The 27717-nt window shown below is 44.9% G+C and overlaps 3 protein-coding genes across 12 annotated transcripts; 1 reads left to right on the forward strand and 2 right to left on the reverse strand.

Moving 5' to 3' along the window:
• Positions 1–31: 31 nt before the first annotated feature.
• LOC147238932 (uncharacterized) lies at positions 32–7957 on the reverse strand. 7 transcript variants are annotated; one of them, XR_015111746.1, is made up of 11 exons: positions 7816–7957; positions 5263–5435; positions 4774–4968; positions 3814–3998; positions 3624–3736; positions 3280–3419; positions 2987–3123; positions 1286–2886; positions 813–906; positions 614–743; positions 32–433 (listed from the first exon to the last, which is right to left on the reverse strand). XR_015111746.1 is itself a non-coding variant. In XM_086196937.1 (11 exons), the coding sequence occupies exons 2-11, from the start codon at positions 5428–5430 to the stop codon at positions 330–332; spliced, it is 3150 nt and encodes a 1049-aa protein (XP_086053063.1). In that variant the 5' UTR covers positions 5431–5435; positions 7816–7957; the 3' UTR covers positions 32–329. The 7 variants fall into 7 exon arrangements, 5 of the variants coding, with proteins under 5 accessions (XP_086053063.1, XP_086053062.1, XP_086053061.1 ...); XR_015111745.1 differs by having other exon boundaries at positions 602–743; XM_086196937.1 differs by having other exon boundaries at positions 602–743; positions 1015–2886.
• A 422-nt stretch (positions 7958–8379) lies between these two features.
• On the reverse strand, positions 8380–16350 carry txk (TXK tyrosine kinase). Of its 3 annotated transcripts, XM_086198105.1 has the most exons (18): positions 16257–16350; positions 15867–15948; positions 14271–14322; positions 14104–14185; positions 13902–14027; positions 13719–13783; positions 13363–13422; positions 13163–13217; positions 12473–12552; positions 12262–12386; positions 11810–11884; positions 11315–11486; positions 11003–11219; positions 10116–10180; positions 9909–10027; positions 9547–9704; positions 9280–9394; positions 8380–8815 (listed from the first exon to the last, which is right to left on the reverse strand). In XM_086198105.1, exons 2-17 carry the CDS (start codon positions 15877–15879, stop codon positions 9323–9325), a joined length of 1536 nt encoding a protein of 511 aa, XP_086054231.1. In that variant the 5' UTR covers positions 15880–15948; positions 16257–16350; the 3' UTR covers positions 8380–8815; positions 9280–9322. The 3 variants fall into 3 exon arrangements, with proteins under 3 accessions (XP_086054231.1, XP_086054234.1, XP_086054232.1); XM_086198108.1 differs by lacking the exon at positions 16257–16350 and having other exon boundaries at positions 14271–14559; positions 15867–15889; XM_086198106.1 differs by lacking the exon at positions 8380–8815 and having other exon boundaries at positions 9294–9394; positions 9525–9704.
• A 1443-nt stretch (positions 16351–17793) lies between these two features.
• Positions 17794–27338, forward strand: tec (tec protein tyrosine kinase). 2 transcript variants are annotated; one of them, XM_086198101.1, is made up of 18 exons: positions 17794–17987; positions 18650–18853; positions 19203–19307; positions 19400–19481; positions 20434–20562; positions 20726–20778; positions 20922–21127; positions 21474–21539; positions 21699–21753; positions 22178–22260; positions 22351–22484; positions 23197–23271; positions 23348–23519; positions 23636–23852; positions 24772–24836; positions 25048–25166; positions 25509–25666; positions 25754–27338. In XM_086198101.1, exons 2-18 carry the CDS (start codon positions 18716–18718, stop codon positions 25835–25837), a joined length of 1941 nt encoding a protein of 646 aa, XP_086054227.1. In that variant the 5' UTR covers positions 17794–17987; positions 18650–18715; the 3' UTR covers positions 25838–27338. The 2 variants fall into 2 exon arrangements, with proteins under 2 accessions (XP_086054227.1, XP_086054229.1); XM_086198103.1 differs by lacking the exon at positions 17794–17987 and adding an exon at positions 18049–18288.
• Positions 27339–27717: the final 379 nt, after the last annotated feature.

Here is a 27717-nt window from a genome sequence, read left to right on the forward strand (position 1 = left end):
AGTCTAGAACTCGACGCACTGCTTGATGTAGACTTTTTTATTAGACCTGGGTGCTGGATTAACATCCATGCAGTAGGTACAATTGAAATTCACTCGTCAAAGAGGCTAAATGCAGCTTCTTGCATCAATCGTCTTTGGCACAACAAGCGTGAAGAAACTATCATCTGGGATTGTGGTAGTTTAGGGTTCAGTTCAGTTGGAGCCTGGAGCTTTCACCATCTTGGAAGCGTGGTATCAACCATCCTCACCATGATGGCATGCCTGGCTCCAGTAACGTTAGCTATCTACCTGTAGCTGCTGCTAACTCTGAATGAATGAGTGACATTTTGTTATTTGCCAGTGTGTTCCTGCTGTTGTGGCTCTGATGGAGGAATGGAGGGAACTACAGGTTTGTTATTCCTCTGATCCTTGGTGACACATTTACTGTGTTTACCTGAAATCAAAAAGCAAATAGTTAGCTTATTAGCATACTGGTTTAAGTTCATCTTATGTGTTTGCATCGTACAATCCCTAATTGGCTGTTCGTGAAGGAACCACAGAGATGACCACTTCCTGTTGGACTACAAAAACACTTCTATTTCACCAGATTGTTTGACAGTACCTCTTTGTATACCTTCTCCTCCTCTCAGCTCTGGCAGCACCAAACTCTTCAGGTCTGGAAAATGAACATCTGACTTCTTTCTTGTTACTGTTTGACCACCGCTGTTATAAAGGCCACAGCAGGTTGCACTCCGCTCCATGGCCTGGGGGGGACGTCTGTTTGAGTCCATTTCTGTTGTACTAGTCAACATGACATGAGAAAGGTAACGCACCTCTGCAGTGACAGATCCTGTAATGTGGCTGGACAACGATTGGTGGGCCACTGTGGTACAAACGCCACTGTGATGCCGCGGCTTGTCAAGGCTCCTGCAACATTATAAAGAAGGAATCAGGGCATTGTCATGTCCTAAAAGTTTTCTGAGTTCTATAATGGGTTGGGTTACAGATGGGGTTTCGGATCAAGACCCTTGGTACCTGAGGCTGTGAGTCCCAGGGTAAAGCCTTGAGCCCAGGCTAAGGTGATTACTGGTGGATGGAATGTTGGCAGTGACAGCAGCGAGTGAGGGTATGAGGGGGATGGAGGATGGAGGAATGAGGAGAGGAGTGGAAGGGGTAGGAGGAGGAGTGGTGTTTTCACTACGGTCAAACTTGTGAAGGTCTGGAGCGTCCATGTTTGAGAGTCTGTAGTATGGTTCCACTGAAACCGATTCTGAGAAGGCGGGTATGTTTGTTAGCTCATTCCCACCTCTTCTCGTTCCTGTAACGTCCTCTGAGGTCGTTGCACATGTGGAGCTTGTGTTGCCACCCGCTGTGGGTTGTCCGATCGAACATTTGGAGTGAGAGGCTTTCGCAGACTTCGTGTTGGTTTCAACTCTACTGCAGTTCTGCTCATGACCTCTAGAAAACTTGGAGGCTTTGGTTGCACCAGTGACCCCTCTGTTTTCTTCATCTGAGACTGCCAGTCTTTTTGGAAAATTTGTCCCTGCCATTGTGGTGGTTTTAGGGGTTTCAGTCAGTAAGGGTTCAGTGGTACTCTTGATTTGCAGGTGTTTGCTAGAGGCTGCAGAAGATTCCGGATCATATACATTATCTATGCCAGTAATTTTGGTCACCAGGCTCGTCTCACACATTGTAGGATCGCGGCTTCTCCGCTTTATTATAATCGACTGTTCCATTTGTTCCCTTTCTGCTGGAAGGCTTTTAGAAGGTTGAACTGAAGGTGAGTCAGCAGTGGACACCTTTTGGGTTCCTTTTTTTATTATTTCCATATGAACTGACGACTGTTGTGGGAGATCCAGGGTTGGAGTGTTTGAAAGGTTAGTTGAGGTGGAGTGTTTGGACATTTTAGTACGAGTATTTGAGGTAGTGGGCTTGAGGTCTGAGCAAAGTACCTTTGGACAGTCAGAAGTCTTTGTCTGTCCTGTGTCCACATTTGATTGATCGGTCTGGCGATCAGAGGTAGTGTCACATGTCCAGTTATTTGCAGCTTTAATAAATGATGATACATAAGTTTTAGATGCCTCTAGGTTTCCTTTTTTGAGCATTTCGATATCTAGCTCTGGGAGATCCATGGAGTGAGTCGTTGAAGGGCTACTGGAGTATTTGGAGAGTCTTGTGCTGGCGTTTGAGGTAGTTGGCTTGGGGTTTGAGTAGAGTACCCTTGGATACTCTGGACTCTGATGTGTGTCCATGGTCAGCTGATTGGTCTGATGATCAGAGGAAGTATCACATGGCCAGTCGCCAGTAGTGGTAACCATTTTTAGAGTTTTACTGGTTCCATCAATGGCTTTTTGAGGGGTGCTCCAGTCTTGATGGTGAGGTGTTGAGCTCTTGCACATTTTGGTCACTCTTGTGTTGTTACAGCTTTTCCCAGACTCTTGCCCAGACTCTAAAGTAGATAATCTGCAGAGTTTTGATTCTATTGGGTTTTCATCCAGACTTGGATTTGACCCTAGACAATCAACAGTCTCTAGATTTGGTCTCTGCTCAGTTGTGTTATCAACCATCAGAGCAGCTGCGTTCCTGTGAGACTCCAATGAATCCCAAGTGAGGGTTTTAGGTGCTTTTCCTGTTTTGCTTTTTACGGTTGTAGTCATCTTAGCACCTACTGTTTTGGACAGTTTCACAGACACTAAAGGTTCTGATGTGTTCTGAATGGGTTTGGAGTGCTTTGAAGGTTGCTTTCCTTTGGTTTTCTCTTCTTCTTTTCTCTCTTTCTTCTTCATGCTCCGGTGGTTTTTTTCATCTTCTTCATCTCTTTCTCGTCTCTGGGTTTTGATTATTTTTGGTAGGGTAGAATTTTCTCGGTAGCCTTTCTGGATCTTAGCATTCAGTTCGTCCAAAAACCTGTGCAGATACATAAGATACACGCAAGAAGTTTATCACTTGATCTCGTTGTACAACAACTGGAAAATAACCCGAAAATCTTGTTGAACTAGAAAATTACCTGACATGGAAAGAGTCCTGTGTGAACAGAGGATGTTCCAGCAGCTCTGAACACTGAGCTCGTCTTTCTGGAGCCATCTGAAGACATTCCTTGTAGACACGACATATGCAATTCTCACGCACTACTCCATTCCACAACTGGGAACACAACTCAGGCTTTTAACAGAAGTACGCTAACCCTTCCAACACAGTAATATTTGATGCGCTACGCTAACTGGTGTGGATCTCAGCTTCCTAATGAAGCAGATTGGTCATCTGTCATTTAAACAAGGTTACATCTATGTTCAGGTGTACCTGGGCCAGATCCAGGGCTATGGTTGCGACCGCAGGGAAGCGCTGCTCTAATGACATTCTGCTGGAATATTCCGGCAGTTTGATACCAGAAAATACCGGATTCCTGTAGAACAAGTCCTGATGATGAGCTGTCAGGTTACCTACAGTAAAGCAGAGTCAAGAAGAGTGAAAGAATAATCAGTAGAACATTTTGTGGGCACATTTTTTTAATTGTGAAAGGTAGAATTGAAATGCTAGTGCACTTAATAATAATTTTTATTTGTTCGGCACCTCCTGAGCACCCAAGTTCACCTTACAATAAAAGATACAAAAAAAAAATACAAATAATACTACATTGAACTTACCAAAGAACCTGATGATGCGGTATATCTGGTCGACGTCGGAGTCTCCGGGAAACAGAGGCTGGCCTGTTAACATCTCGATAGGCAAACAACCTACAGCCCACACATCTACTGGTCTACACACACGACACACACATTAAAATCTCAATCACAGGACGCTAACGCACGACCTCATCTACACACTAACACCTACTTGCCATACTTGGTGTCTCCCACCAATAGTTCAGGAGCTCTGTACCAACGAGTTGCTACATAATCTGTGTAAATGCTGCCTTCATTGGGCGATGCCATGGCACGGGCGAAGCCAAAATCGCACAGCTTGACCACACCCCCCTGTGAGATGAGTATGTTCTCTGGTTTGATATCACGGTGGATGATCTGGAAGAGAGGAGATTAAGATTAAAATCATTAACAGGTAAATTGGAGATCTTCAGCTCTAAAAAAAACCCAGTTAGCTTAGCACAATGACTGGTAGTGGGTGGGAAGTGTTAGCGTAGCTCCGTCTCTGCCTGCATTAATATCAGGAGGGTTGTGTGTAACCTTGGTGATGAATACCAGTTTAACATGAGGAGACGTTGTAGTGTTAGAATCAGACACGTAGCCGGAACTACTTTCCTGACTGGGAGCAGTGATTTGACGCAGCACCTCCAAAGCTCCACTGGAACTTGGGTCAACAGAACCAAAGGTTTGTTGAGGACTAGAAGAACGACTGCTGCTACTGATGATGAGGAGGAGGAGGATTCCTGCTTGACACACCAGCATCCTGGACCTGAGCTAGCTGAGGCTAACACTTCCACCCACTACCAGCCATTGGGCTAAGCTAACTAACCTGGACCTGAGCTAGCTGATGCTAACACTTCCACCCACTACCAGCCATTGGGCTAAGCTAACTAACCTGGACCTGAGCTAGCTGATGCTAACACTTCTCACCCACTACCAGCCATTGTGTTAAGCTAAGTATCCTGGACCTGAGCTAGCTGATGCTAACACTTCCCACCCACTACCAGCCATTGGGCTAAGCTAACTAGCCTGGAGCTCAGCCTCTTTAGAGAAGGGTCTCAATCTTCTTGTATGTCTCTTGGGATGATGTCAAGAAAATAAATTCCCCAAAACTTGTTGCTAAAACACATGTAAATTATACTTAGGTCTTCACATTTTGCTGGTGACAGAAGGAAGTTGCCCTCAGGATCTGGTACAAGTACTGCCGGCTGGTGTTTAGGTCGAGTCCACTTGGATTTTGCTCCAGATCATCCAGGAGGGTCCGCTCAACAAACTCAAACACCAGATACCAGCGGCGGCGGCGCCTCCACACCTCCAGAAGGTTCACCAGGTTGTCGTGACGTAGTTGCTTCAGAATAATAGGGGGAGTGAGTGAGTTAATACTCGAGTAGCTAAGACTACGACGAGGACAGACGTGACACGAGAGACTGAGGTTGGTGTTGATAAGCTAATGATTGTTTCCTAAGCGTTACTCATCTGCTTCCTTATATGGAAGCACTCACTGAGCTTCACTAAGCTGGAGTGTGTTTCTAAACTCACGAGGACTATGACTTGTCTTTGTGTGGTGATTGACAGGCTGCACGAGCACTTCCCTCAGGTTTCAGACTCAGACCGATCACTCAAAGGATTGATTGACAGGTACCCTGAGCAGCTTGATCTCCCTCAGAGCAATCTTCTTCACCGTCTTGTCGTCGTCCGAGTCCATGAACTTCTTGATGGCGACGAGGTGGCCGGAGTCTCGATGACGGCACTTCAGCACGGTACCGTAACTGCCCTCCCCGACTGGACCCAGAGACTCGTAACGCTCCATTGGGCCTGAGACGGTGACACCACGAGGCAGATAAACAGCGATGACGGGGGCCAAACCATTAAAACCAACTGGCTGAGTTATTCTATTGTCATATTCTAATTTGTTTCACTGTGTTAAATCCAGCAGCGTGACTCCCTGCTACGCAAGTGGGACACCTGGGACAGTACAAACATCATTAGCGGTTAGCTCACCAAACCAATGACCTTTTCTTGTAAGTGACATTTACATCTTAAATATCTTCATAAATGTTACATGGTTTGAAAATTGAGGTTTTACATTAATATTCTCCTGTACAACAACAATTGTTTCCTTTCCAAAAAGTGAACTTCAACTGGACAGCATTCTGTTGTCCATCGGTGGTCGCTCACGTACCATCCAAGGGCCCCTGGCCAGTGATTGAGAAACACACAATTTGTGTCTGCATATATGTATATAAATGCAGACACATTTGTGAGATATATATACATATATATATATATATATATATATATATATAGAGAGAGAGAGAGAGAGAGAGAGAGAGAGAGAGAGAGATACATATATATATATTTATATATATATATATAGACATGTGTGTATGTATGTGTACACACATGCACATATACACAAACATACATGTATCTATACAGATGTGTGTGTGTGTGTTAGAGTGATGACACACACACACACACACACACAAACCAGTTCGTGGTGCGCCGCAGTGACAAACCCATGATGTTACCAATCCCTTAATGAGCAGACGGCGGTTACGTTCCAGAGAGTCACACAGCTGCATCCTCCTGCCTCACCGTCACACCTGGCCATGATGGTGACACCAGCGTTTGACGTGGACGGTAAACTCGGCCTCACTTGTTTGTAGTTTCGTAAATGACCTCAATCTCCATATGGTGGCTCTACTCTAACACGCCTCTGCTTCTTCCTGCTCCTTTTCGAACCTGTTACCTTAACATTGCTTTTGCTGTCTTGACTATTTTGATTTGGGTTTTTTGTTTTTCTCATGTTCGAAATAAAGCCTTCATTCATTCATATTCTGTGGTTTATGGGTCAAAATGATGACGGTAGATATTTCATTCATTCATTTGATGGGTATTTTGTTGGCTAATTAAAAAAACAACTGAAACCTCTAAAATATCCCATGTGTTTTAAAAAATTAACCACTGCTGTGTGTTTGAGTGTGTGTATACATATCTACATATCTATATATCTATAGATATCTACATATCTATAGATATATAGATATCTATAGATATCTACATATCTATAGATATCTATAGATATCTATAGATATGTAGATATGTAGATATCTATATATCTATAGATATCTATAGATAAGTAGTTATCTAGATATCTATAGATATCTATAGATATATAGATATCTACATATCTATAGATATCTATAGATATCTATAGATATGTAGATATCTATATATCTATAGATATCTATAGATATCTACATATCTATAGATCTATATATCTATAGATATGTAGATATCTATAGATATCTATAGATATGTAGATATGTAGATATCTATAGATATCTATATATCTATAGATATCTATAGATATATAGATATCTACATATCTATATATCTATAGATATCTACATATCTATATATCTATAGATATGTAGATATCTAGATATCTATAGATATCTACATATCTATATATCTATAGATATGTAGATATCTAGATATCTATAGATATCTATAGATATATAGATATCTATAGATATCTATAGATCTATAGATATGTAGATATCTATAGATATGTAGATATCTATAGATATATAGATATCTACATATCTATATATCTATAGATCTATAGATATCTACATATCTATATATCTATAGATATGTAGATGACACAAGGAAGCACAAAACCTGATATTTAGCTGTAAGAAACCAGCTACTGTACATTTGCTTGGAAACTTTTGCCTATCGATTTTCTATCCACAAATAATTGATTAATTGCTGCAGCTCTACAATGATGAATAAAAGCACATTTTGCAAATATATTTAAACTGACACAAGAGCAGACATAAAAGCTTCAGACGCCTGTCCTCTAATTTCTGGTTCGATTTTTCTATTAAATGCTGCTCTCAGTAAATGTTTTTAACCCTATTTCAGCTGACTTCGTGTCCAAGTTTACTGACAGCTCAGGTGCTGCAGTCTGCGTCCACCTCCACGCTTCAGACTCACGTTTACCGGTACTGTATTGGAAGAAAAGCTTGAAGTGGAAAAACTCGAGTCGAGAAAAACCACAGCTGCACTGAGAAACCACTTCCTGCTTGTGTTCAGCCGTGCAAGCGTCATGAAACATGTTGTGTTGACTCCTAGTAGCTGAGTGGACTTTTATCAAAGTGAGGGGACAAAATAACACACTTACCTTTAAAATGTTGGTATATTTTCCAACAAGCTAACAGCTAACACCTCCAGGGAGGACGGAGCAGCGCGGTTAGCCTCCCCTCTGAACGTAAACAGCGTGTGTGTGTGTGTGTGTGTGTGTGTGTGTGTGTGTGTGTGTGTGTGTGTGTAACCGAAGACTGGCCTGGTCTACAGGTGTGTAAATTTGTGTCCCAGCGACGACCTAACGCGTTGCCATAGTAACGACCCCTGCCACGCACAGTTACGCAGTGACGTATCCAGCAGTCGTCTGCCTGCTAGCATGTTTACAGTTTTTAGCTTGTTAGCAAAACCAGACCTCAAGTATCATGTAAAAACAACATATCAGTGGATATTACTCCCGTTTAACCGTAGAGATGAAACATACATCATTAGTTTAATTTCACGATTTTGTAAAATACAAAAGGAGAAAAACAACAGCGCCCTCCTAATACAGTTTTAAAAATAAAGAACTCAAAACATATTTATCATTATAATTTATAATCACGCTGTAAGAACAGTCATAAAGTTAAACGAGCAACATACACAACAATATATATATATATATATATATATATATATATATATGACTATTGTTGTGTATGTTGCTCGTTTAACTTTATGACTGTTATATATATATATATACACACATATATATATACACACATATATATATACACAGTGGTGCAATGGTCAGCACTGTGGCCTCACAGCAAGAAGGTTCCGGGTTCGAGTCCCGGCTCGGGCACGGGATCTTTCTGGGTGAGTCTCCATGTTCTCCCCGTGTCTGCGTGGGTTCTCTCTGGTACTCCAGCTTCCTCCACAGTCCAAAGACATCAAGAGGGGACGAGGCTGATTGATACTCTAAATTGACTGTAGGTGTGAATGTGAGTGTGAATGGTTGTCTGTCTCTCTGTGTTGGCCCTGCCATGGACTGGCGACCTGTCCAGGGTGAACCCCGCCTCTCGCCCGTTGACGCTGGGATAGGCTCCAGCCCCCGCGACCTTTAATGTGTAGGAATAAGCGGAAAATGACGATGGATACATATATATATATATATATATATATATATATATATATGATATGTCATATATACTATACACAAGATATGTCATATATATATATATATATATCATATATATATATGATATGTCATATATACTATACACAAGATATGTCATATATATATATATATAAACATAAATTTATGTCACAGCTTTTTTTTTTAGGGTCAGGTCATAAAAAAACTGGGTTACACATATTGTCGGTGAGAAGAAAATAAAACAATTTACAAAGCACATCAGGGTAAACTTCCACATGTCACCTTCATCACTGGTCATTTTTATGCTACATTTGATCCAAGATGATCCCCTTATTATTACATCAGGTTAATCCTTGGAAGGAAAATGCATATTTATTTGATGATTTTGGACAAAAGGGCATCCCTTAATCAATAAAATATACTTACAACAAAATTCCAGTAAAAAAGTTTGATAAACATCCTGTGTTGGTCAGTCTGGATTTTCTGCCAGTTTTCGTATTTCCTCCAGTAGCTCTGAGAAAGATGGCCGACTGTGAGGCCTCTACACAAACACCACCGAAGAAGAAAAGTGTAGGAGAAGGAGGAGGGACAAGGATGGTTAAAAAAAAGTTTGTGAAAATTTTGAAAAAAAACAACCCTTTAAATGCAAAACCAGGCAATGAAATTCATACCATCGTGTTTTTACATATGTACCTCGTGCCAGCAGCGGTACATGATGGCGTAGAGCAATTGTGATGCCTGCTGCGGTCGGTACAGCCGGATCCCTTTAGTGACGTCATCGACCACCTCCAGGTTGGATCGGTTTTCAAACGGAGTCCGACCCCCTGAGTATATCTCCCACATCAGAACACCTAAACATCAAAACAGGCCATGTTCATGTGACAGCCATGCTCCTGTGACGGTCAGGGAGTTAGCGTATAGTTAGCATGTAGCATTGCAAATGGTTTCAGATATTTACACTCAGGCCATGTGTCAAACTAAAGTCCAGCTGCTTGTACTACTTCTAGAAATTGCCAGTATTATTATTTCTACTGTTTTCCGTGCTAACGTCTCACCAAAAGACCAAACGTCAGACTTGGTGCTGTATTTACTGAAGTGCAAAACTTCAGGAGGGGACCACTTCACAGGGAACCTCGCTCCATGAGAACTCGTGTACTGGTTGTCGAGAATATACCTGCGAGTACAAGTACACAACCAAAAACACCACCATGAAACAGCAGAAAGGCAACACAGCTTCAAGTTACAACGTAAAGCGTCCGTACCTGGTCAGTCCAAAGTCACAGACCTTTACCATGTTGTGTTCACTGACCAGACAGTTCCTGGCAGCCTGAGGGAGACAAAAATACCCCAAACAATGCAGACCGGAAGTGTTTTGACCGCTTTCGAAAATTATACATTTGAGATATTTGTTATTGAGTATTTCCACTGTGTGCATTAGACTCCATTTATCAGAGTAAAACTGACCTGTTGACTTCCTGACAATATGCATGTAAAATATTTGTTTAATTAGCTAATAAAACCATTACAATTAGCTCCAACTCATCCAACGACAAATGTAAGTTTTCTTGGTTATTTTCAGTATTTTTCTGTATTGCACTACACTATCTACATAGACAAAAAAAATTCATGTAGCTAGATAGCAGGCTAGCTGGTGCTGGCTGAGCATGCCAAAATTACATCCATCCTTCCATCCATCCATCCACCCATGTTCTCCCTCTTCTCCTGTTCAGGGTGGTGGGGGTGGAGCCTATCCCAGCAGCCTTCCCCCTGGACAGGTCACCAATCCATGGCAGGGCCAACACATAGAGACAGACAACCATTGGCTCTCCCAGCCACGCCTACGGTCAATTTAGAGTCTGGATTAACCTGGTCCCTCTTGATGTCTTTGGACTGTGGAGGAAGCTGGAGTACCAGAGAGAACCCAGCAGGAACAGGGAGAACATGGAGACTCACCCAGAAAGACCCCGTGCTGCAGCTGGGGCTCCACCCACAACCTTCTTGCTGGGGGGCCACAGTGAGGACCACTGCTCCACCCTCAACCTTCTTGCTGGGGGGCCACAGCGCTGACCACTGCACCTCCGTGCTGCCATGCTAACATTACAAGTTTGCAAAACGTCACAAGCGACCTTGATGCTGTCCTGTGACTCACCAGGTCTCTGTGGATGAAGCTGTTCTCCTCCAGATATTGCATCCCCTCACAGACGTCCTGACACATGGATAGAAGCCACTCCTCTTTCAAAGTCCTGCCCCTCTGCCGCAGGAAGTTCAGCAAGCAGCCGTTCTCCATGAACTCAGTCACAATCAGCAGGGGGCGCTGCTGTAAGCAAACACCATACAGTTGCACCAGTTTGGGGTGGCAAAGCCTCCTGGTAGAGACAATATACATTCAGTTTCACATCCTCTGTTATACTGATTCTGTCCTTCCTTCCTTCTGTCCTTCCTTCCTTCTGTCTTTCCTTACATCATGACCTTGGCCTCCTCGATAAAGTCCTCCTCGTACATGGCTCCCTCCCTGATGGCCTTGATGGCAACTCGGTGCTGCCCCCTCCATTTGCCGAGCCTCACCAGCCCGAACTGACCACTGCCCAGCTCCTTCATGAAGGTCAACTCAATGGGGTTGATCTCCCACATTTCTGGATGGAGCGAATCAGATAGAAAGAAGGGAATATGAGACAAGATTGGGAATCATTGGGAAAGACAAGTATATCGTCTGCATACACAGACACTTAATTCTAATCTCCAGGTTTCAGCCCACGTTCAAACTTCAGCACTAAGTCTACTTTCAAAGGGATCAATTGAAACAACAGAAAGAAGGGAAGCTAACACTTCCCACCAACTACCATTCATTATGCTAAGCTAATTAGCATGGGTTTAATGTCCTAATGGACAATGCGCGTGTGACCTAAAAAGTTATTGCATTCCTGAAATGTGTGGTGATGTGAATTTATTCATTTACCTGAGCTGAATCCAGAAGTGGCAGGTACGCACCTTCCCATTGGCCCCACTGCGTATCGCAACCTGGTCACTAGTCCTACACATGACAGGACACACATATATGTTATCATGTCCCATTCATCCGACCATCCATGTTCTCCCTCTTGTCCTGTTGAGGGTGGTGGGGGTGGAGCCTATCCCAGCAGCCTTCCCCCTGGACAGGTCACCAGTCCATGGCAGGGCCAACACATAGAGACAGACAACCATTGGCTCTCCCAGCCACGCCTACGGTCAATTTAGAGTCTGGATTAACCTGGTCCCTCTTGATGTCTTTGGACTGTGGAGGAAGCTGGAGTACCAGAGAGAACCCAGCAGGAACAGGGAGAACATGGAGGCTCACCCAGAAAGACCCCGTGCCTGTTACCGTGTCCCATTATTTAGTAAATGACAGGGAAAATTACTTAGTGAAGGCACCTGCTGCGTTGTGTTCGTGGTACTGTATGACATCAGGTATGGTGTTGAAGGTATGTTTTTCAGCCAGGAAGAATTTTCCGTCAGCATTAATTTTGATCAGGTAATGCCTGACAACCCCGGTGGTACTACAAACACAAAAAGGAAAGAATTTAGGGTACGTTGATGTTGTTCCCCCAGCGTCGTTAGTTGTCTGTATCTGAAGGTAAATTACCTTAATGCCTTTGTGTAAACAGACACTGTGTAGAATCCCTTCTGACTGGACTCCCGCACCACAAAACCTCCTTCTCTGTCCTGGAGGTCAGTGAGAAATATGTCAATTAACCAAATTCACTCGGCAGCCATTTTGTTTTGACTAGCACGATGTTGGCATGGTGCATAATGTCATACTAGATCATTCCAGGCTGTAAATGAATTCAGTCTGACAAATTATTATTTCACTGCTTCCCAGTTGACCAAAATTGAAATAAACAATCCATTAGCTACCTTTAGCCAACAGCTAATTTTAGCATTCAACCACTTTTTAGCTAAAATTGACAGGTTTTTTTCTTATATCCCTTGATAGGAAAAGTGTCAAATCAAGTTATATGACATCAGACTCACTGGAACACATGTCAAAACAACCAGCAACAACAGGAAGTGCTAGAACGCTAATGCTAGCTGTTAGCTAAGGGAAAATAACAGATGAAAGAATATAATGTTTCACATTGAAATATTGTCACATATTCCAGACTTTTATTCTCTGTTTCTTGCAGTTGGTGATCAACCAGGAAGTGATAAATGAAAATATTTTATCAGATTCTCCACATGAATACAAGTTGCAAAAACTTTTTCACAAAACCTAAATAAAGCAAGCATGAAAGTTAAACGTTCCACATATGGACCCTAACAGACAAGTGGATACCTCCTGTCTCAGGAGCCGCTCAGCTTCCGTTCTGGTGATGTTCTTGCAGTACCACCTTCAAGCAGCAAACAAAAATGGTTTTACTGTGAGCTTTTGATTGCTTAAAAGAAACACAAGTTTGTATAATTTCAGTGTGGAAAAGTTCATCAAGCAATACAAGGAAATAGTTGAGCTGGTAACAGCAGAACTGCAGAACTCACGAGTTCACTTCGATGCAGTTCCTCTCCGTGACGTAGTTACTGGGGATGAACCCTTCATTCCTGGTAGACACAGTAGGACAAGAACAAAACTGATGTTACTGATACAGAACAGTGTCACAGAGTGATGACGTGTTTTTGTAATCCCCAGGGAGTTAGCATCTCCATGGTTACACTGGATTTTGGATTATTGAGGAAAATAAACTGGACTTTTGTCAATTTGCAAGAAAACCTTCAAAAATAAACACCACCTTTAGCAGTGCAGGTCTACGCTTGTCAAGCACTTTGAGGTTTAATGTGTCCATTGATTGATTTGTGTAGTTTGGTCCTGCACCGGTCTAGCCCCGACCCAAACCTACCCGTGCTTGTCCTGTACTCTCCACCATAGCTGGTCTTGTTTGTGCAGGATGGTGTACTCCTCACCCTGTTCAGAGACATTTCCAATCAACTCACCGACCCCTAGACCAGTTGACCCCTAGACCCGTTGAGCCGTAGACCCATTGTTCAATTATGCCAAGTTTCTAGTGTTTCCATGTGAGAACCTGTTTGAGTGTGAGGTCCATGTCCTCCATTGCAGTGAAGTCGTACATGGCAACGACGGTCAGCTGCCTGCCACCTTCCTCATCCTCAGGGGGAGGAGGGGGGGGCTTCCTCCTGGACCGGTCCTCCTGGGAGACAGCAATGAACCAAATCAAAACCTCTTCCTCAATATGGCCACTGTGAAGCAGCTCCTAGCAGGCTCACCCGGCGGGCGTGTCCTGGGCGCCTCCTGCTGGGGAAGCACAAGGACGTGCTCCCCTCCATCTCTGCGTGGGTGCTGACCTCGCTGGAACCAGGCAATCGATTAACTCTTTACATTGGAGCCGTTTTAGGTATTTGGACTCAAGTACGAAATACTGGAGGCTTCATACCTGGTCTGGACGGCGCAGCAGCAGCAGCAGAAGACTGAGTGGATGGAGTGATCTGGAGGAGGGCAACACAACAGCCCGTTAGGGGACAACACACGGCTACAGGAGTCCTGGAGCCGGCACTCTGTCAGTAGCTGCTGTCCGAACGCCAAACACCTCAGCAACACCACACAGGGGAGTTCTGCTGTTCAATATACTTCAACAAACCCACTTCTTGACCCGTCACGTCAGGAAAACCACCATGAAGGAAGAAAGACCACTAAAACTGTGTTCCTGGGACCTTTAAACGGACCTGAAGGCAGAAAGTTTCAACAGTTCACCAGAAAACTATATAAATGACACACTTTTATGTCATCTTTATGGGATATTTTAATTTTTGGGGGGAGGGGTTATTTTCAAGAACTTTATTCATGGCTCTTATCACCTCAGTACTTGGAGTTCTCTGACCAAAAGAAGAGAAATGACAGGATTTGCTTTATGATTTTCTTGACTGAGACAAATCTCTGATTTATCCTCCAATAGTAGTTGTGTATTTAGCAACACTGTATTTGCATCATAAAACACAAATTCAGCTAAAATCTTTCCCCACAGGTTTGAGCTGGTGGTTTTTGTTCAGGAGGTAAATTTTCCTTTCCTGCTAAGCCAACAACGTTTCTCAGCGTGAGAATGATTCTGTGGGCGGCGAAACCTGTCCATCGTGTCTGCGTGGGTCATTTCCTCAGAACTGTCGTGCGTGTGTGTGTGTGTGTGTGTGTGTGTGTGTGTGAGTGTAGGCACGTGCACAGACTTCCTGTTGTGTTTCCACTCGCATTGCACGACCATGCAGGCAAACATGGCTGCTACAACAAGAGTCTGCTGAGCTGACGATGCCGTTATCTTGTTTAGTTTGGTGGAGGTCTGGACCGTGCGGGTCAGGACCTGGATGAGTTCCTCTGGTGGTTGTTGGGGAACCAAAACCCTGTCAGCCCATTTCCTCTCACATCTCCTCCACAGGCTCATGAATCAGATCAAACAATCCTTGTCTCTAACTTCCACATTAAAGTGGCATTAAAGCTAAAATGTGGATATTTTGTCTCCCCCCCTCTGGCAGGGAGAGTCCCTACAAGCACCTGCTGCCTCCAGCTGACATCATCGTCCTGCTGCCCAGCGCAGAAACATGATTTTAGCATCACACCCCCTCCATTTTCTCCAGGAGCATTTGGAAAGCCTGGATGAGCTACAATCACCCACAGACGGAGCACGGAACCTCACGGACATGGAGGACGATATTTAGTCTGGCGCTCAGACTGCATCGTCCTGGCAACATGTAGCTGTCAGTCACTCAGCCTTGAACCGGAGGTGCACAGTAGAAGCCCTTACCACCAGGCTTTGCTTCCAGCCTGTGAGACGAACTTGAGGACTGAATGATGAAATGTGGGCCTAAGAACGTTTCAGGAACGAGGCCCAACATCTCCTGTGACCTCACGGTGCAAATGTTTCTCGTACTTCGACCGACTGAAAGTGTTTGCGTAGATGTGAAAGACACATTTCTGTTCGCCGTGTCCCTGAATATCAAATCCTGTTGACCCTGCATGGCCGTGAGAGCTGGTTGGTACTTACTTGAGAGAATCATGTCAGTGGAGATCTTCGGCTGGAGTTTTTGAGGTGGAGATCTGCTGTATCAGCGTGACAGGTGTGAAACCTTGAACCACCAGAACAACAGAGACAAAGACAAATGTGAGAAAGGAAGAGCGAGAGAGGTGGGCGGGTGGAGGAAGTCAAGAGGATGAAGAGAAGATGACAAAGGGGAGACAAAGAACAAAATCTTTATCACCGATAAAATTTTAGACATCTGAGTCTAAAAAACAACAACCATTTTTACATCTCAGAATAGAAAGAAAGAGACAAAAGGAGAGAAAGAGGAAGTGAAAATGAGGTGAATGAAACCACAACATCCGTCTGTGTGAATTATTGAGATACTAAACACCAAGCAGGTGTTAGCACACTCACTGGATTAGCTTAGCAAAATAGCAGAGGGTGCTAGTCACACCCCACTGGTTTCTGCTGACTCTGCTTTTGACTTCTGGCCAACACGTTCAGGTTTATGCAGAAACCAGAAGGAACCTGTCGGGATAAGGTTAGGGGAGTTAGGAGGGTTAGGAGGTTCGGGGGGTTAGGAGGGTTAGGAGGGTTAGGGAGTTAGGAGGGTTAGGAGGTTCGGGGGGTTAGGAGGGTTAGGAGGGTTAGGGAGTTAGGAGGGTTAGGAGGGTTAGGGAGTTAGGGGGGTTAGGAGGGTTAGGGAGTTAGGAGGGTTAGGAGGGTTAGGGAGTTAGGGGGGTTAGGGGGGTTATGGGGGTAAGGAGGGTTAGGAGGTTAGGGGGGTTAGGAGGGTTAGGGAGTTAGGAGGGTTAGGGGGGTTAGGGGGGTTATGGGGGTAAGGAGGGTTAGGAGGTTAGGGGGGTTAGGGAGTTAGGAGGGTTAGGGAGTTAGGAGGGTTAGGGGGGTTATGGGGGTAAGGAGGGTTCGGAGGTTAGGGGGGTTAGGAGGGTTAGGAGGTTCGGGGGGTTAGGAGGGTTAGGGAGTTAGGAGGGTTAGGGGGGTTATGGGGGTAAGGAGGGTTTGGAGGTTAGGGGGGTTAGGAGGTTTTGGGGGTTAGGAGGGTTAGGGAGTTAGGAGGGTAATGGGGATTAGGAGGGTTGGGGGGTTAGGGGGGTTAGGGTGGTTAGGAGGGTTAGGGAGTTAGGAGGGTTATGGGGATTAGGAGAATTAGGAGGGTTGGGGGTTAGGGTGGTTAGGGTGGTTAGGAGGGTTAGGAGGGTTATGGTAGTCAAGAGGGTTGGGGGAGTTACGGGGTGACATTATTCAGCTGGAGTTGGCCCAGAACTGATAATCAGAGGGTTTCACTGTCAACAGTCACGTGTCCCCAAAAAATCTAATGCCCTCACTTTTGTAAACCAAAAAAGTCGTTTTTTTTAAACAAAAGTCCTCTTTCAGAATTTTAGACATTTTCCCAAAAATATCCCGTTATAAGCAAATGACCACTGTTAACAAATGTCCTTATTTTAAAATATCCCCCTTTTCTGAATTTTTTTTTTTTTAGAAAAAGGTCTCCTACAGTTAATAATAATATTAACTTTTATCATAATGTTCAAATTAGGCTCCCTTCAAAAGTGTCATGAAAGAAGGAACAAAGCCGTCTTTGATCTCAACAAAAGTGACGTGGAAAAAAATTAGCGCAAAGAAGTGAATTGCTGCGTACTTCAGGTGCGGTGCAAAGTTCATCTCCTGAGCATCCCTGAATACGGGAGACTCAGATTCTCCCGTTTCCATGAACAATAATAAGAATTTCAACTTTTACAATGTCCATCACCTTTTCTTGAAATGTGCCTCAAACTAACGAGGACTGGATGGCAAAACACCAGCATGTGGTTTTATTTTGTGTGCAACACGGCGACACTTGGACTGAATTTATGAACACCCCACCCCCCACCCCAGGCTGGTCTAGAACCGCCCCTGCATCTCGCTGTCCTCCTATGATGCCGTGAACGCACCACTACTGTCTCCTCCCTGGTGTGACTACTGTCTTTCTCTTTCACCCTCCGCGGCTCATTGACCAGGAAGTTAAAAAAGTGCGTGACTTGTTGATGTGTAGTGTCGCTCCTGCGTGACTCCGTCCTGAGTCCCGCACCTGTGACGCAGAGACGCGGGAGGAAACTTCAGCCTGGAAAATGCAGCCCGAAGGTACGTGAAACGCTCTTTTTACGCTTCTCCCGCTGGTTCCGAGGCTCTGCAGGCAAACAGAGACTCTCAGTGACACCCGACCGAACTTCCCGTCGCCCGAACCGTCTCCTGCGGGCCGACGTTTCCGGTGAACGGACGTCAACGTCGGAATATGACGTGAAAACATGTCAAAAACGTTAGTGAGCGCTGTGGGAGAAGGGGGAAAAAAGACACCGAGACTCCACGGATACCAAAATGTTTCAGCTCTTGTGTTTTCATCAGTTTATATCATGAATCCGCTTCGACTGACACACCTGAGCAGGTAGGGGATTTTTCGCTTCCCTGTGCTGCGTTCATATCTGTCGGAAATACTACATTGGCCAACTTCAATGTTCCATCCATCCGTTTTCTATCGTTTATCCTGTTAATGGGTCAATGGTGGTGGCGGGTTAGGGTTAGCAATGGCAGGCTCATGTTCATGAAAAAAGATGAATTAAAAAACACAAAATTATTGATTGATGCAGATAAATTATTATTATTCAACTATTAATTTTCCCCTCAAGAATGTACTGAATGAGTGCAATAGACGGAGATGCTAAATGCTACACGCTAGGCTACATTCACTCGCTAGTCACTATCTGTGTGAGGATGATATTAGTATTTCATAAATCTCCTCTGCTCAGCTGGGGCCCACTATGTTCTGACGACATCCACCAATGGGATGATGGCATGGTGTGGGCGGGGCCAAGATGAGCACTGAGCTGCTACTGGAGGAGACGCTGATCAAGCGCTCGCAGCAGAAGAGGAGGACGTCGCCGCTGAACTACAAAGAACGTCTATTTGTCCTGACCAAGAGCAGGCTGACGTACTACGACGGCAGAGCCGAGGTCACTATCACCCTTTCACACGTTTTACTTCTTTGAGTGATTTTAAATGCTCTAAACTGCTAGTTAGCTTAGCACAATGACTGGTAGTGGGTGGGAAGTGTTAGCGTAGCTCCGTCTCTGCCTGCATTAATATCAGGAGGGTTGTGTGTAACCTTGGTGATGAATACCAGTTTGACATGAGGAGACGTTGTAGTGGTAGAATCAGACACGTAGCCGGAACTACTTTCCTGACTGGGAGCAGTGATTTGACGCAGCACCTCCAAAGCTCCATTGGAACTTGGGCCAACAGAACCGTGGTGGAAAGTTGATGGATTGTAATAATTATGGGTTTTCTTTTTTCGGTTTACAGAAGAAGTTCCAGAGAGGTTCAATCGAGCTGAGGAGCATCAGATGCGTGGAGATCATCAGGAATGGAGGGGAGGTTATCCCCTGCCAGAACAAGTACCCGTTCCAGGTACCGGCCTGGTCTGAGGGTGACGGACCTGCTGTCAGAACAAAACCACATGACCAACAGTATCATGGTACTGAGATTTGTTTGTCATTCAGGTGGTGTACGATACCAATACGCTGTATGTGTTCGCCCCGAGCCACGACAGCCGAAGTATCTGGGTCCAGAGCCTCAAAGAGGGTCAGTCTGTGTTCTGTTCCGTCCTGTTCGGTTTTATGACATTGTAGAGATTCTGGCACTGACCTGTGAGACGGTTCCAGAATTTTTCCTGCTGCTTCACTGCTTCTGCTGCTCTTGTTGTGGTCCAGTACAGGAAGTGTTTCACTAGGTTGGTACTAAGCATGGATGCCAGCCCCCCCCCCCCCCCCCAATCTGGAAGTATGCTAACATTAGCGGGCTAACGTCCTAGCATGAAAACAAAAAAACTCCTCTTCAATCAAGCCCAACAAGCTTGATAGCTTGATGTAACCATGGCGAAAAGTGCTTCCTGTTGCTGGGAGAAAGCAGCGATGGTCACCTAACGCTTTTAAACACCCCCCCCCCCCCCCCGGTGGTTGTGAATGGGACTCCATGTGGCGGCACGGTCTTTGGTCTTCGTCTTTGCTTTATAGGTGCATTCGGGTTACAGGAGCCTGAGTCTCCAGTTAGTTCCAGAGTGTTTATCGACTCTTAGAAACGTCCCTGCGGATGTAGCTAATATTAAAGACCAACGAGGTCGGGGGGGGTTTAACCTCATGAAGGTTTTGTGGGGGAGGGTAGGGGAGCCAATGTTCTTGCTAACTTGTCAGTGAGATCAAGGTCACATCACATGCCACTTCCAGTCCAGTTTATTGTGATTAGTGTGACTGGTTGTCAAGAAGATGGTTTCCTGTGTACTCTGAAGGTCTGAAGGCATGTGACCTTGATCTCACATCACTTGACAACCAGTCACTCTAATCACAATAAACTGGACTTTGGGGGCAGGTGGCCTCTGATCAGGGCCCAGGTCCCCACTGTGGAACCCCCCCTGAGACCCTTCGCTGAGGGAAAGTACTAGTAGAACTGGAGGGTTTGGGTTCTGAACCCAGTGCCTTTTAAGGTGTGATGTTCACACCTGTTACATCAACATGACATAATTTCTGTGTCTGTGCAGAGATCAAAGACAACCGGGTGATCGTGGCTAAGTTCCACCCCCAGTTTTGGCGGGAGGGGGCGTGGCTCTGCTGTCGCCAGGCGGATAAACTGGCTCCAGGCTGCGAGGAGTATAATCCGTTCGGAGATAGTAAGATTCTCACTCACACTCATTCCTAAAACTTTAATTTTTAAATCCTTTAATTCAGTTGACTGAGATTTTTAAGAACCAACATTTTCTAGTGAGGAGCAGAAAAAGCCTGAAGATGGTCGTTCTGCCTCGGCCGCTCAGTGTTTCTGTTCCTCTTTTCTAGTTTCCAGGAAACCTTTGCCCCCGATTCCTGGAGATGAGTGTAAAGTTGGAAGGGTAACCACCACACACGCACACACACACACTCGCACACTGACCTCATCTATAAAGCTCGTCGTCATTCTCTCTTAAATGAATGACTGAAAACTTTAACCCCTGAATTTGAGTTCTGAAAATGCCACTCCCCTCCCCCCATGCAGAGACGGCCACTTCCTCCCTCCCCTCATGAGGGGGGCGATGAAGAAGGGAGCGATGATGATGATGAGGAGGAAGAGGAGGATGTGGTGGTGGCTCTTTATAACTTCCCCGGTACTGAACCACATGACCTGAGTCTGGTCAAAGGAGGCGAGTACGTCATCCTGGAGAAGAGCGATGTCAACTGGTACAGGGTGCGTAACGCGTACGGGTGAGTGGAGACGGGATGAGACCAGGACCATATCGTGTGACCTGGGGACCACCAAAGTACTACCATATATTACCAGTACTAGACTGGACCAACAACACACACCTCTGTTTTCTGCGTTTTACTGCTATATGAATAGTTTAAAGTCAAAATTCTCCAATAGTTTCCAAGTATTTTGACATTGAGTCCAAAGTCCTGATTTATTTTTGTGTTTATGTCATGTGTTTCCATCTGCTCCAGGGGCACAAACCTGAAGGTTGTAGTGGTTTGTCAGAAACCCTCAGGTGGTTCGAAGAGGTCACTGACTAAAGTAACAGGATTCTGTCTATGGTGTGTTTTTGCTTCCCAGTGAGGAAGGCTACATTCCAAGTAACTACGTCACAGAGAAGAAATCAGGGAACCTGGTGCAGTTTGGGTGAGTTTGAGGATCATTTCAGTGTAGAGGCCAAGTGGAGCTGAACACACAAAAGCTAGCTAACGAACTAGCATGGCTAAGAAATCTGAGGAGTTCCTCCAAAGGAAACTAGAGCAGCTCAAGCAAACTAAATGTGACTGTGGCTTTTGTGTGTCGTAGCTGGTACAGTAAAAATGTCAACAGGAACAAGGCGGAGGAGCTGCTGAGACAAGAGGTGAGACCACCCTCAGCTGCATGTGTCTCTTTCATCCCTCCTTCTGCATCACCCCCCGTCCTCCATTTCTCCCAACCGTCTGTTTCAAGTCAAATAGAGCACTGCAGGATGATGTATTTTTGCAGTCCAACAGGAAACAAGCCTGCCAGGGACAAGGTTTTTTTTTCTGTAGTCCAGTCAGAAGTTTTTTGCATGTCAGGGATGAGGTACGTTTGTAGTCCTACAGGATGCTAGCACGTCAGGGATGGGGTACGTTGGTAGTCCAACAGGAACAGAAAATTCCCCTGTGTAGTAAGCACTGATGTCCTGGAACAAAAAGTTAAAATACTTTAAGCTTGTGTCAGCCACAGACCTGGTTCACCGGCTATGCTGACAATGCTAACTGAACGTATTCGTTTACCCACTTCTGCATCGCCCCCTACAGGACAAAGAAGGAGCCTTCATCGTCAGGGAGTCCAGCACTCAAGGAGCTTACACGGTTTCTCTCTACACCAAGTCTGCCTCGGGGTAATGGAACAATATGATGGTGCCGCATTGAAAGACATGAAGCTCCATGTTTGTGTGACTCATGAGAGACCTGAAGCGTTTTGATTGCAGGGACGGAGGCATAGCCATAAAACATTACCACATCAAAGAGACACTAAGCTCGCCCAAACAGTTCTACCTGGCTGAGAAACACTTGTTCAGCACCATCCCCGAGCTGATCACCTACCACCAGCACAACGCCGCAGGTAACCAGCCCACGCGTCCTCACACTTGGACGACCGCCAGTTACTGTGGCACTGAAGTGAACAAACTCTTTCATTGTGGGACCTCTCAAATGTTTTAATGCACCAATTTGCTTGTTACATAGACAGTGAAAATGCTTATTTTTAAAGTGAGCCAATCATGTTGCAATATGTCTGCTTGTAATTTGCAGTATTTTTATACTTCGGGTCATAGTTCTACACACGAATCATTTGAGGATTAAAAGGCTGAGGTGTGTTTTCAGCGTTTCAACTTTGTAATTCTCCACTTACAGGCAAATGTGGTGATGTAGAAAGTCCAGTTCCTCTAGTTGAAATGGGACCAGAATGAAAAGGGTCCCCCTTCACTAATCAATTAGAGATCCTGAAATATAAGAAGTAACAAAGTACTATAATGAATAAATCAAGTACTATCCACCTCTGGAGGTACGTGGTGCCACGGAGGAACCCGTTACAGTTTGGGGCAGAACCATTTAAATTGGCCATTAGTGCTTTATTTTTGTAGAATATCAACCGATTCGCTGATGATATTGTGCTGTTGTTTGCCATCTATAGAGCAGACAACACTGGACAGACGGTAGATTTGCAGGGCTTTCTCTTCTTGTGAAACACACAAAGGAAGTATTTGTAGGAGTAGAGGTATCAAATGGCTCTTACTTTGTCCATAGTTGATCAGAGTTCTTTCTGTGTGTCTCAGGTCTGGTAAGCAGGTTGAGGTATCCTGTAGGTAAACAGGACAAGTTGGCGCCATCCACCGCTGGCTTCAGCTACGGTGAGCTGGTTTCTTTTTTACGTCTGAGCTTTACTTGTCGACAAGGCTGTTATCGTCAGTGTTTCCTTCTGTGCAGAGAAGTGGGAGATCAACCCCAGTGACTTGACCTTCATGAAGGAGCTGGGCAGTGGTCAGTTTGGGGTGGTGAAACTTGGCATGTGGCGGGCACAGCACCGAGTCGCCATCAAGGCCATCAAGACGGGAGCCATGTCTGAGGAGGATTTCATCGAGGAGGCCATGGTCATGATGTAAGGAAGAAGAGAGGGAAGTGTGGCAGATATTTTTCTGTCCACAGTGTCGAGTTTTCAAGTCATTAAATCTTTGTGTCTGGACATCAACTTCCTCTCACCTCTATGTCCTCCAGGAGGTTGTCTCATTCGAAGCTGGTGCAGCTGTACGGTGTGTGTAGCCAGCAGCGGCCCATCTACATCGTCACGGAGTTCATGGAGCAGGGCTGCCTGCTGAACTACCTCAGGCAGAGGCGGGGCAGCTTCAGCCAGGGGTCCTTACTGAGCATCTGCCTGGACGTGGCCGAGGGGATGGAGCACCTGGAGAGAAACGGCTTCATCCACAGAGATCTGGTAACCACGGGGTCTTACTCCTCCAGGTTGAGGACCTACAGCAACAGAAATACCACCTTGTGGGTGTATGTCTCAACATTCTGTGCCTGTCACAATGACCTCAGGCGACCACAAACTTGTCAGTCCATCCATGAGTCCTGGTGGACGGTTGTGCCAAATTTGAAGGAAATTACCCCTGGGAGTTCCTGATATATTGTTTATATATGAGCTCACAGGGACATGTGATTCATCCTCAAGTCCTAGTGGAGGTATGGACCCCCTTTGAGGAAAATAAGTCCAGGGGTTCTGGAGATTTTATGGTAGAGAGAATGGTACAAGAACCTCAGGTTGCCCCTCAACAAGCCAGACCCCGGGTACAGTGATATTTCCCAACAAGCACTTGATAGGCTTTGAAACATGATGTTTGATCCAGCATCAATGATGTAACTCTGAAAAATATCAATTCCAAGCTTTTTCATTAAAATTAACAAAGAGAAATGACCTGAAAATTGAGCTTAAAAAAACAACAACCATGAAGTAAAAAACAAAATGTTAAAATATTTTTGAATGAAGGGAACTGTATTTTTAATATATAAAATATTCTAATTTCCTATTCCTAATATTTTTGTATTTCCTGAGTTAATGTTTCTTTTACACACCTTGAGAACCTCTGACAGAAACTGTCTCACTCGAGCTAATGAAACATAATGAACTGCTCACTCTGAGGGCAAAGGTGCCCCCTGCTGGACAAATAGTATAAATGTAATAGAGCAACATGAGTAGCAATTGTAGGTATGTTTGTTCACACATCAACATCTGAATTCATGAAACAACCAGGAATCCTTAATTAGCTTCCATTAGCTTCAGAGAAACCAAGGATACCTGTTACTGCAGAATTCTCAACTGCATATGTACATTTTTCCCTTCCTGTTGTCTGCAGGCAGCCAGAAACTGTCTGGTGAATGACTCCAACGTGGTGAAGGTGTCTGACTTCGGCATGGCTAGGTAAGGTTCCTGTGGAGTGTAACTCCTCCCCCAGGTCTGAGCTGAACTCCTCCCACTTCATGTTGTTGATGAATGCTAAATTTATCGTATTCACAAGCCCCGCCCCCTCTCCTGTATCTAGTTCTATATATACATTCATTAGTTTGTTTAACGGCTTGGGAAAACCTGCTTTAGTGCGTACTATCTCTTTAAATGTTTGTGTGTTGTGCAGATACGTGCTGGACGACCAGTACGCCAGTTCATCCGGCGCTAAGTTCCCAGTCAAGTGGTCGCCTCCTGAAGTCTTCAACTTCTGCAGATACAGCAGCAAGTCTGACGTCTGGTCCTATGGTGAGCGACGTCCAGTCGTCAGCAGCTCCCCCACCAAAACATCAGCCTTCATCCCACTGATCACAGTGCTGTAAATAAAGTAGTAGTTGTAGTAATAATGGTAGTATTAGTAGTCTGATACATGCCAGGGTTTTTCATGACTACTACCAGGTGTTCCATTTCATGTTCATTTCATGTGTTAGTCAATTCTTTGAGATAAAGGGCGTTACAGCATGATAACGTGACTAATATCAAGTCTGACCTGATGGTGGCGCCACATGAAGACTTGGCCCACCCAGTCCACCTTGTCCACCAGGTGACCTGGTCTGGAGCTTGTTCATAAACGCTGCTATGTTGCTCCAGGTGTGCTGATGTGGGAAGTGTTCACCGAGGGCCATATGCCGTTTGAGCACAATAACAACCATGAGGTTGTTACTATGGTTACCAAGGGTCACCGCCTGTACAGGCCCAAGATGGCGTCCCCTGCCATCTATGACATGATGTATCTCTGCTGGCACGAGGTCAGTTTTGTCCCTTCTGTTAGAGTGACAGCTGGGAAGCGTGTGGAACATTAACTTGCCGTGTTTTTTCTCTTGCCGCGTCTCCAGAGACCAGAAGAACGTCCATCGTTCTCTAAGCTCTGCCGGCTGATTTCCAACGCTCTGGAGGATGATGCCCCTCCCTCAAACTGACCAGCTGACACGACGGTGGCGGCCATGTTAGCCTCTGGTAACCTACCCCTGTACAGATGTGATGTCACAGGAAGCACAAGAACACCGACTGCTGGGAACTGATCCACCAATCACATGTCAGAGTGTCTCCATGCCTCCAGGGGTCAAAGTGACCACTGTTGCGTTTGTCTCATACACCAAAGATTGGAGCTCAAATGCCACGTGTGTTCAGAACGTGCATAAATGTTCCTTCACATGTTTGTCCATGTTCACGCATGTAGACAAGTGAGGATTTGTACTGTACATGAACGTCCGCCAGTGTGGTGTTGTGTTGTTGTTGGCACCGCCAGTAAACACCACCTCACCATGTTCTTCCTGCAGTTCTACAGAATGTCAGTAAATCAACATTTTTCACTCCACAATTTGGACCAAAAGTCACCCTGATAAATGTGTTGGAATTCCATCCTATCAGCCGTCAGCGACGTCTCAGTCTGATGACATCGCGAGGCACGATGATAAAGATCGGCTCTTGTAAGTCTTCACACGCCCACGGCTGAGAACGAGGAGCAGTTCAGACACCAGCGATGCATAGTTAGCACACATGAAGCATTCACCCATGTACTGTTGATTGGCACAAGCTATTGTTTGTCTTGTTTGCTTTATATAATGTAAAACAACCTTGATTACATGTTGAATCTTCATGGAGCTTTAAGGAGGAATGACGCTTGAACTACACTTTTTATTTTTCTATGTAAAAAGTAGTGAGGGTTAAAAGTTCCACTTATACATTCCAATGTATTCATGAGAAAAATGTACAAATCCATCAAGTCTGCCTTATGAAGGAATGCAATAAGCCACAACCTGGCTTCTCTGAGGAACTACATTACTTCATTGATTGCTCCTCATGAACTCAATCAAATGACAGCAACCTTCCTGTGACCTCTGCAACCTGATCAACCTGATCGATCAATCGCCGCAGAAGGGCAAACAACCCATGAATCGTCACTGACCAAGTACCTTGTCCAGTTTTATTCGTCACTCTCCATCAGCGCGGCGTCTGACTCTGGTTCGTCCAGTGCATCAGGATTCTTTGCGTCTCATCTAAGGCCACAACAACAACAAATGGTATCACATAAAAGAGACTCATGGATCACGGAGGAACCTCACCTGCATGTCCTCGTTCACCTTCACCATCTGTCACCCCCACAGAACCTCAGCCTGCAGTGACATCCAATGTAGTCAGGACCACAGTTCCCTCCAGAACGTGCGACTGTATGCAGATGATGTGTGACTCATCGGTCAGGTCGTCACAGGGAAGGTTGAACCTCCCGAGCTGCTTCTCTGTTGAGGGTTTGATAGCAAACGAAGAAAACTTACTTTGACTCTTTGATGTGAACAAATCAAAGATGTTTAACTTCACCAAATTTAATGAAAAACGTATTTTTTGGTTAGAAATTGTCAACGTTAATGTTGGTAAATTTTGCAGGAATTGTGTGAATTGTTGAGAAACTTTGTTTCTGCACCACAAATTCAAGTGAAGGCTTTCCAGCTGTCACATCTCTGCGTCTCATCCCTGCTGTGATTTATTCACATGTTCATGTTTGTAATGCGTGAAATATCCTCAAACATACAAAGGTTTGCACGTGCACACATCATTACACAATCACACCTGCTGACTCCAGGGGGCAGGAAGGTAACATCAGCTGATTTTTTTTAAAAAACTGCTGCGCTTTACATTTTTTAGTGAAGAATTCTGATCGCTCAACTGATGCGCTATTTGGTTAATAAATGTCCAAAACCTCCAGGACAAGGTCTTTTCTTTGAGTTTACAGTCACTGAGTCGTAACGAAGCAGGAAAAAAACACTGGCACTGGGGAAAGAGCAATTCAGTTCAATTCAAA

This window comes from Aulostomus chinensis, chromosome 24 (assembly GCF_037954235.1).
Source record: "Aulostomus chinensis isolate RoL2024-O1b breed Wild chromosome 24, RoL_Achi_v1.0, whole genome shotgun sequence".
Classification (NCBI taxonomy): Eukaryota; Metazoa; Chordata; class Actinopteri; order Syngnathiformes; family Aulostomidae; genus Aulostomus; species Aulostomus chinensis.

Bases quoted from the DNA above. Each gene is read 5' to 3' on its own strand.
- LOC147238932 (XM_086196934.1), bottom strand. From the start codon at position 5,430: ATGGAGCGTTACGAGTCTCTGGGTCCAGTCGGGGAGGGCAGTTACGGT. The intron at 4,969-5,262 runs GTACCTGTCAAT...ATTATTCTGAAG, and splicing joins GGGAGATCAAGCTGCTCAGG to CAACTACGTCACGACAACCT. The intron at 2,887-2,986 runs GTAATTTTCTAG...GTATCTGCACAG, and splicing joins CAGGACTCTTTCCATGTCAG to GTTTTTGGACGAACTGAATG.
- txk (XM_086198105.1), bottom strand. The intron at 13,423-13,718 runs GTAGGTTTGGGT...TGTGTCTACCAG, and splicing joins AGAGTACAGGACAAGCACGG to GAATGAAGGGTTCATCCCCA. The intron at 11,487-11,809 runs GTAAATGAATAA...CGCTCCATCCAG, and splicing joins CACTTCTGGATTCAGCTCAG to AAATGTGGGAGATCAACCCC.
- tec (XM_086198101.1), top strand. From the start codon at position 18,716: ATGAGCACTGAGCTGCTACTGGAGGAGACGCTGATCAAGCGCTCGCAG. The intron at 19,482-20,433 runs GTCAGTCTGTGT...GTGTCTGTGCAG, and splicing joins GGTCCAGAGCCTCAAAGAGG to AGATCAAAGACAACCGGGTG. The intron at 21,128-21,473 runs GTGAGTGGAGAC...TTTGCTTCCCAG, and splicing joins AGGGTGCGTAACGCGTACGG to TGAGGAAGGCTACATTCCAA.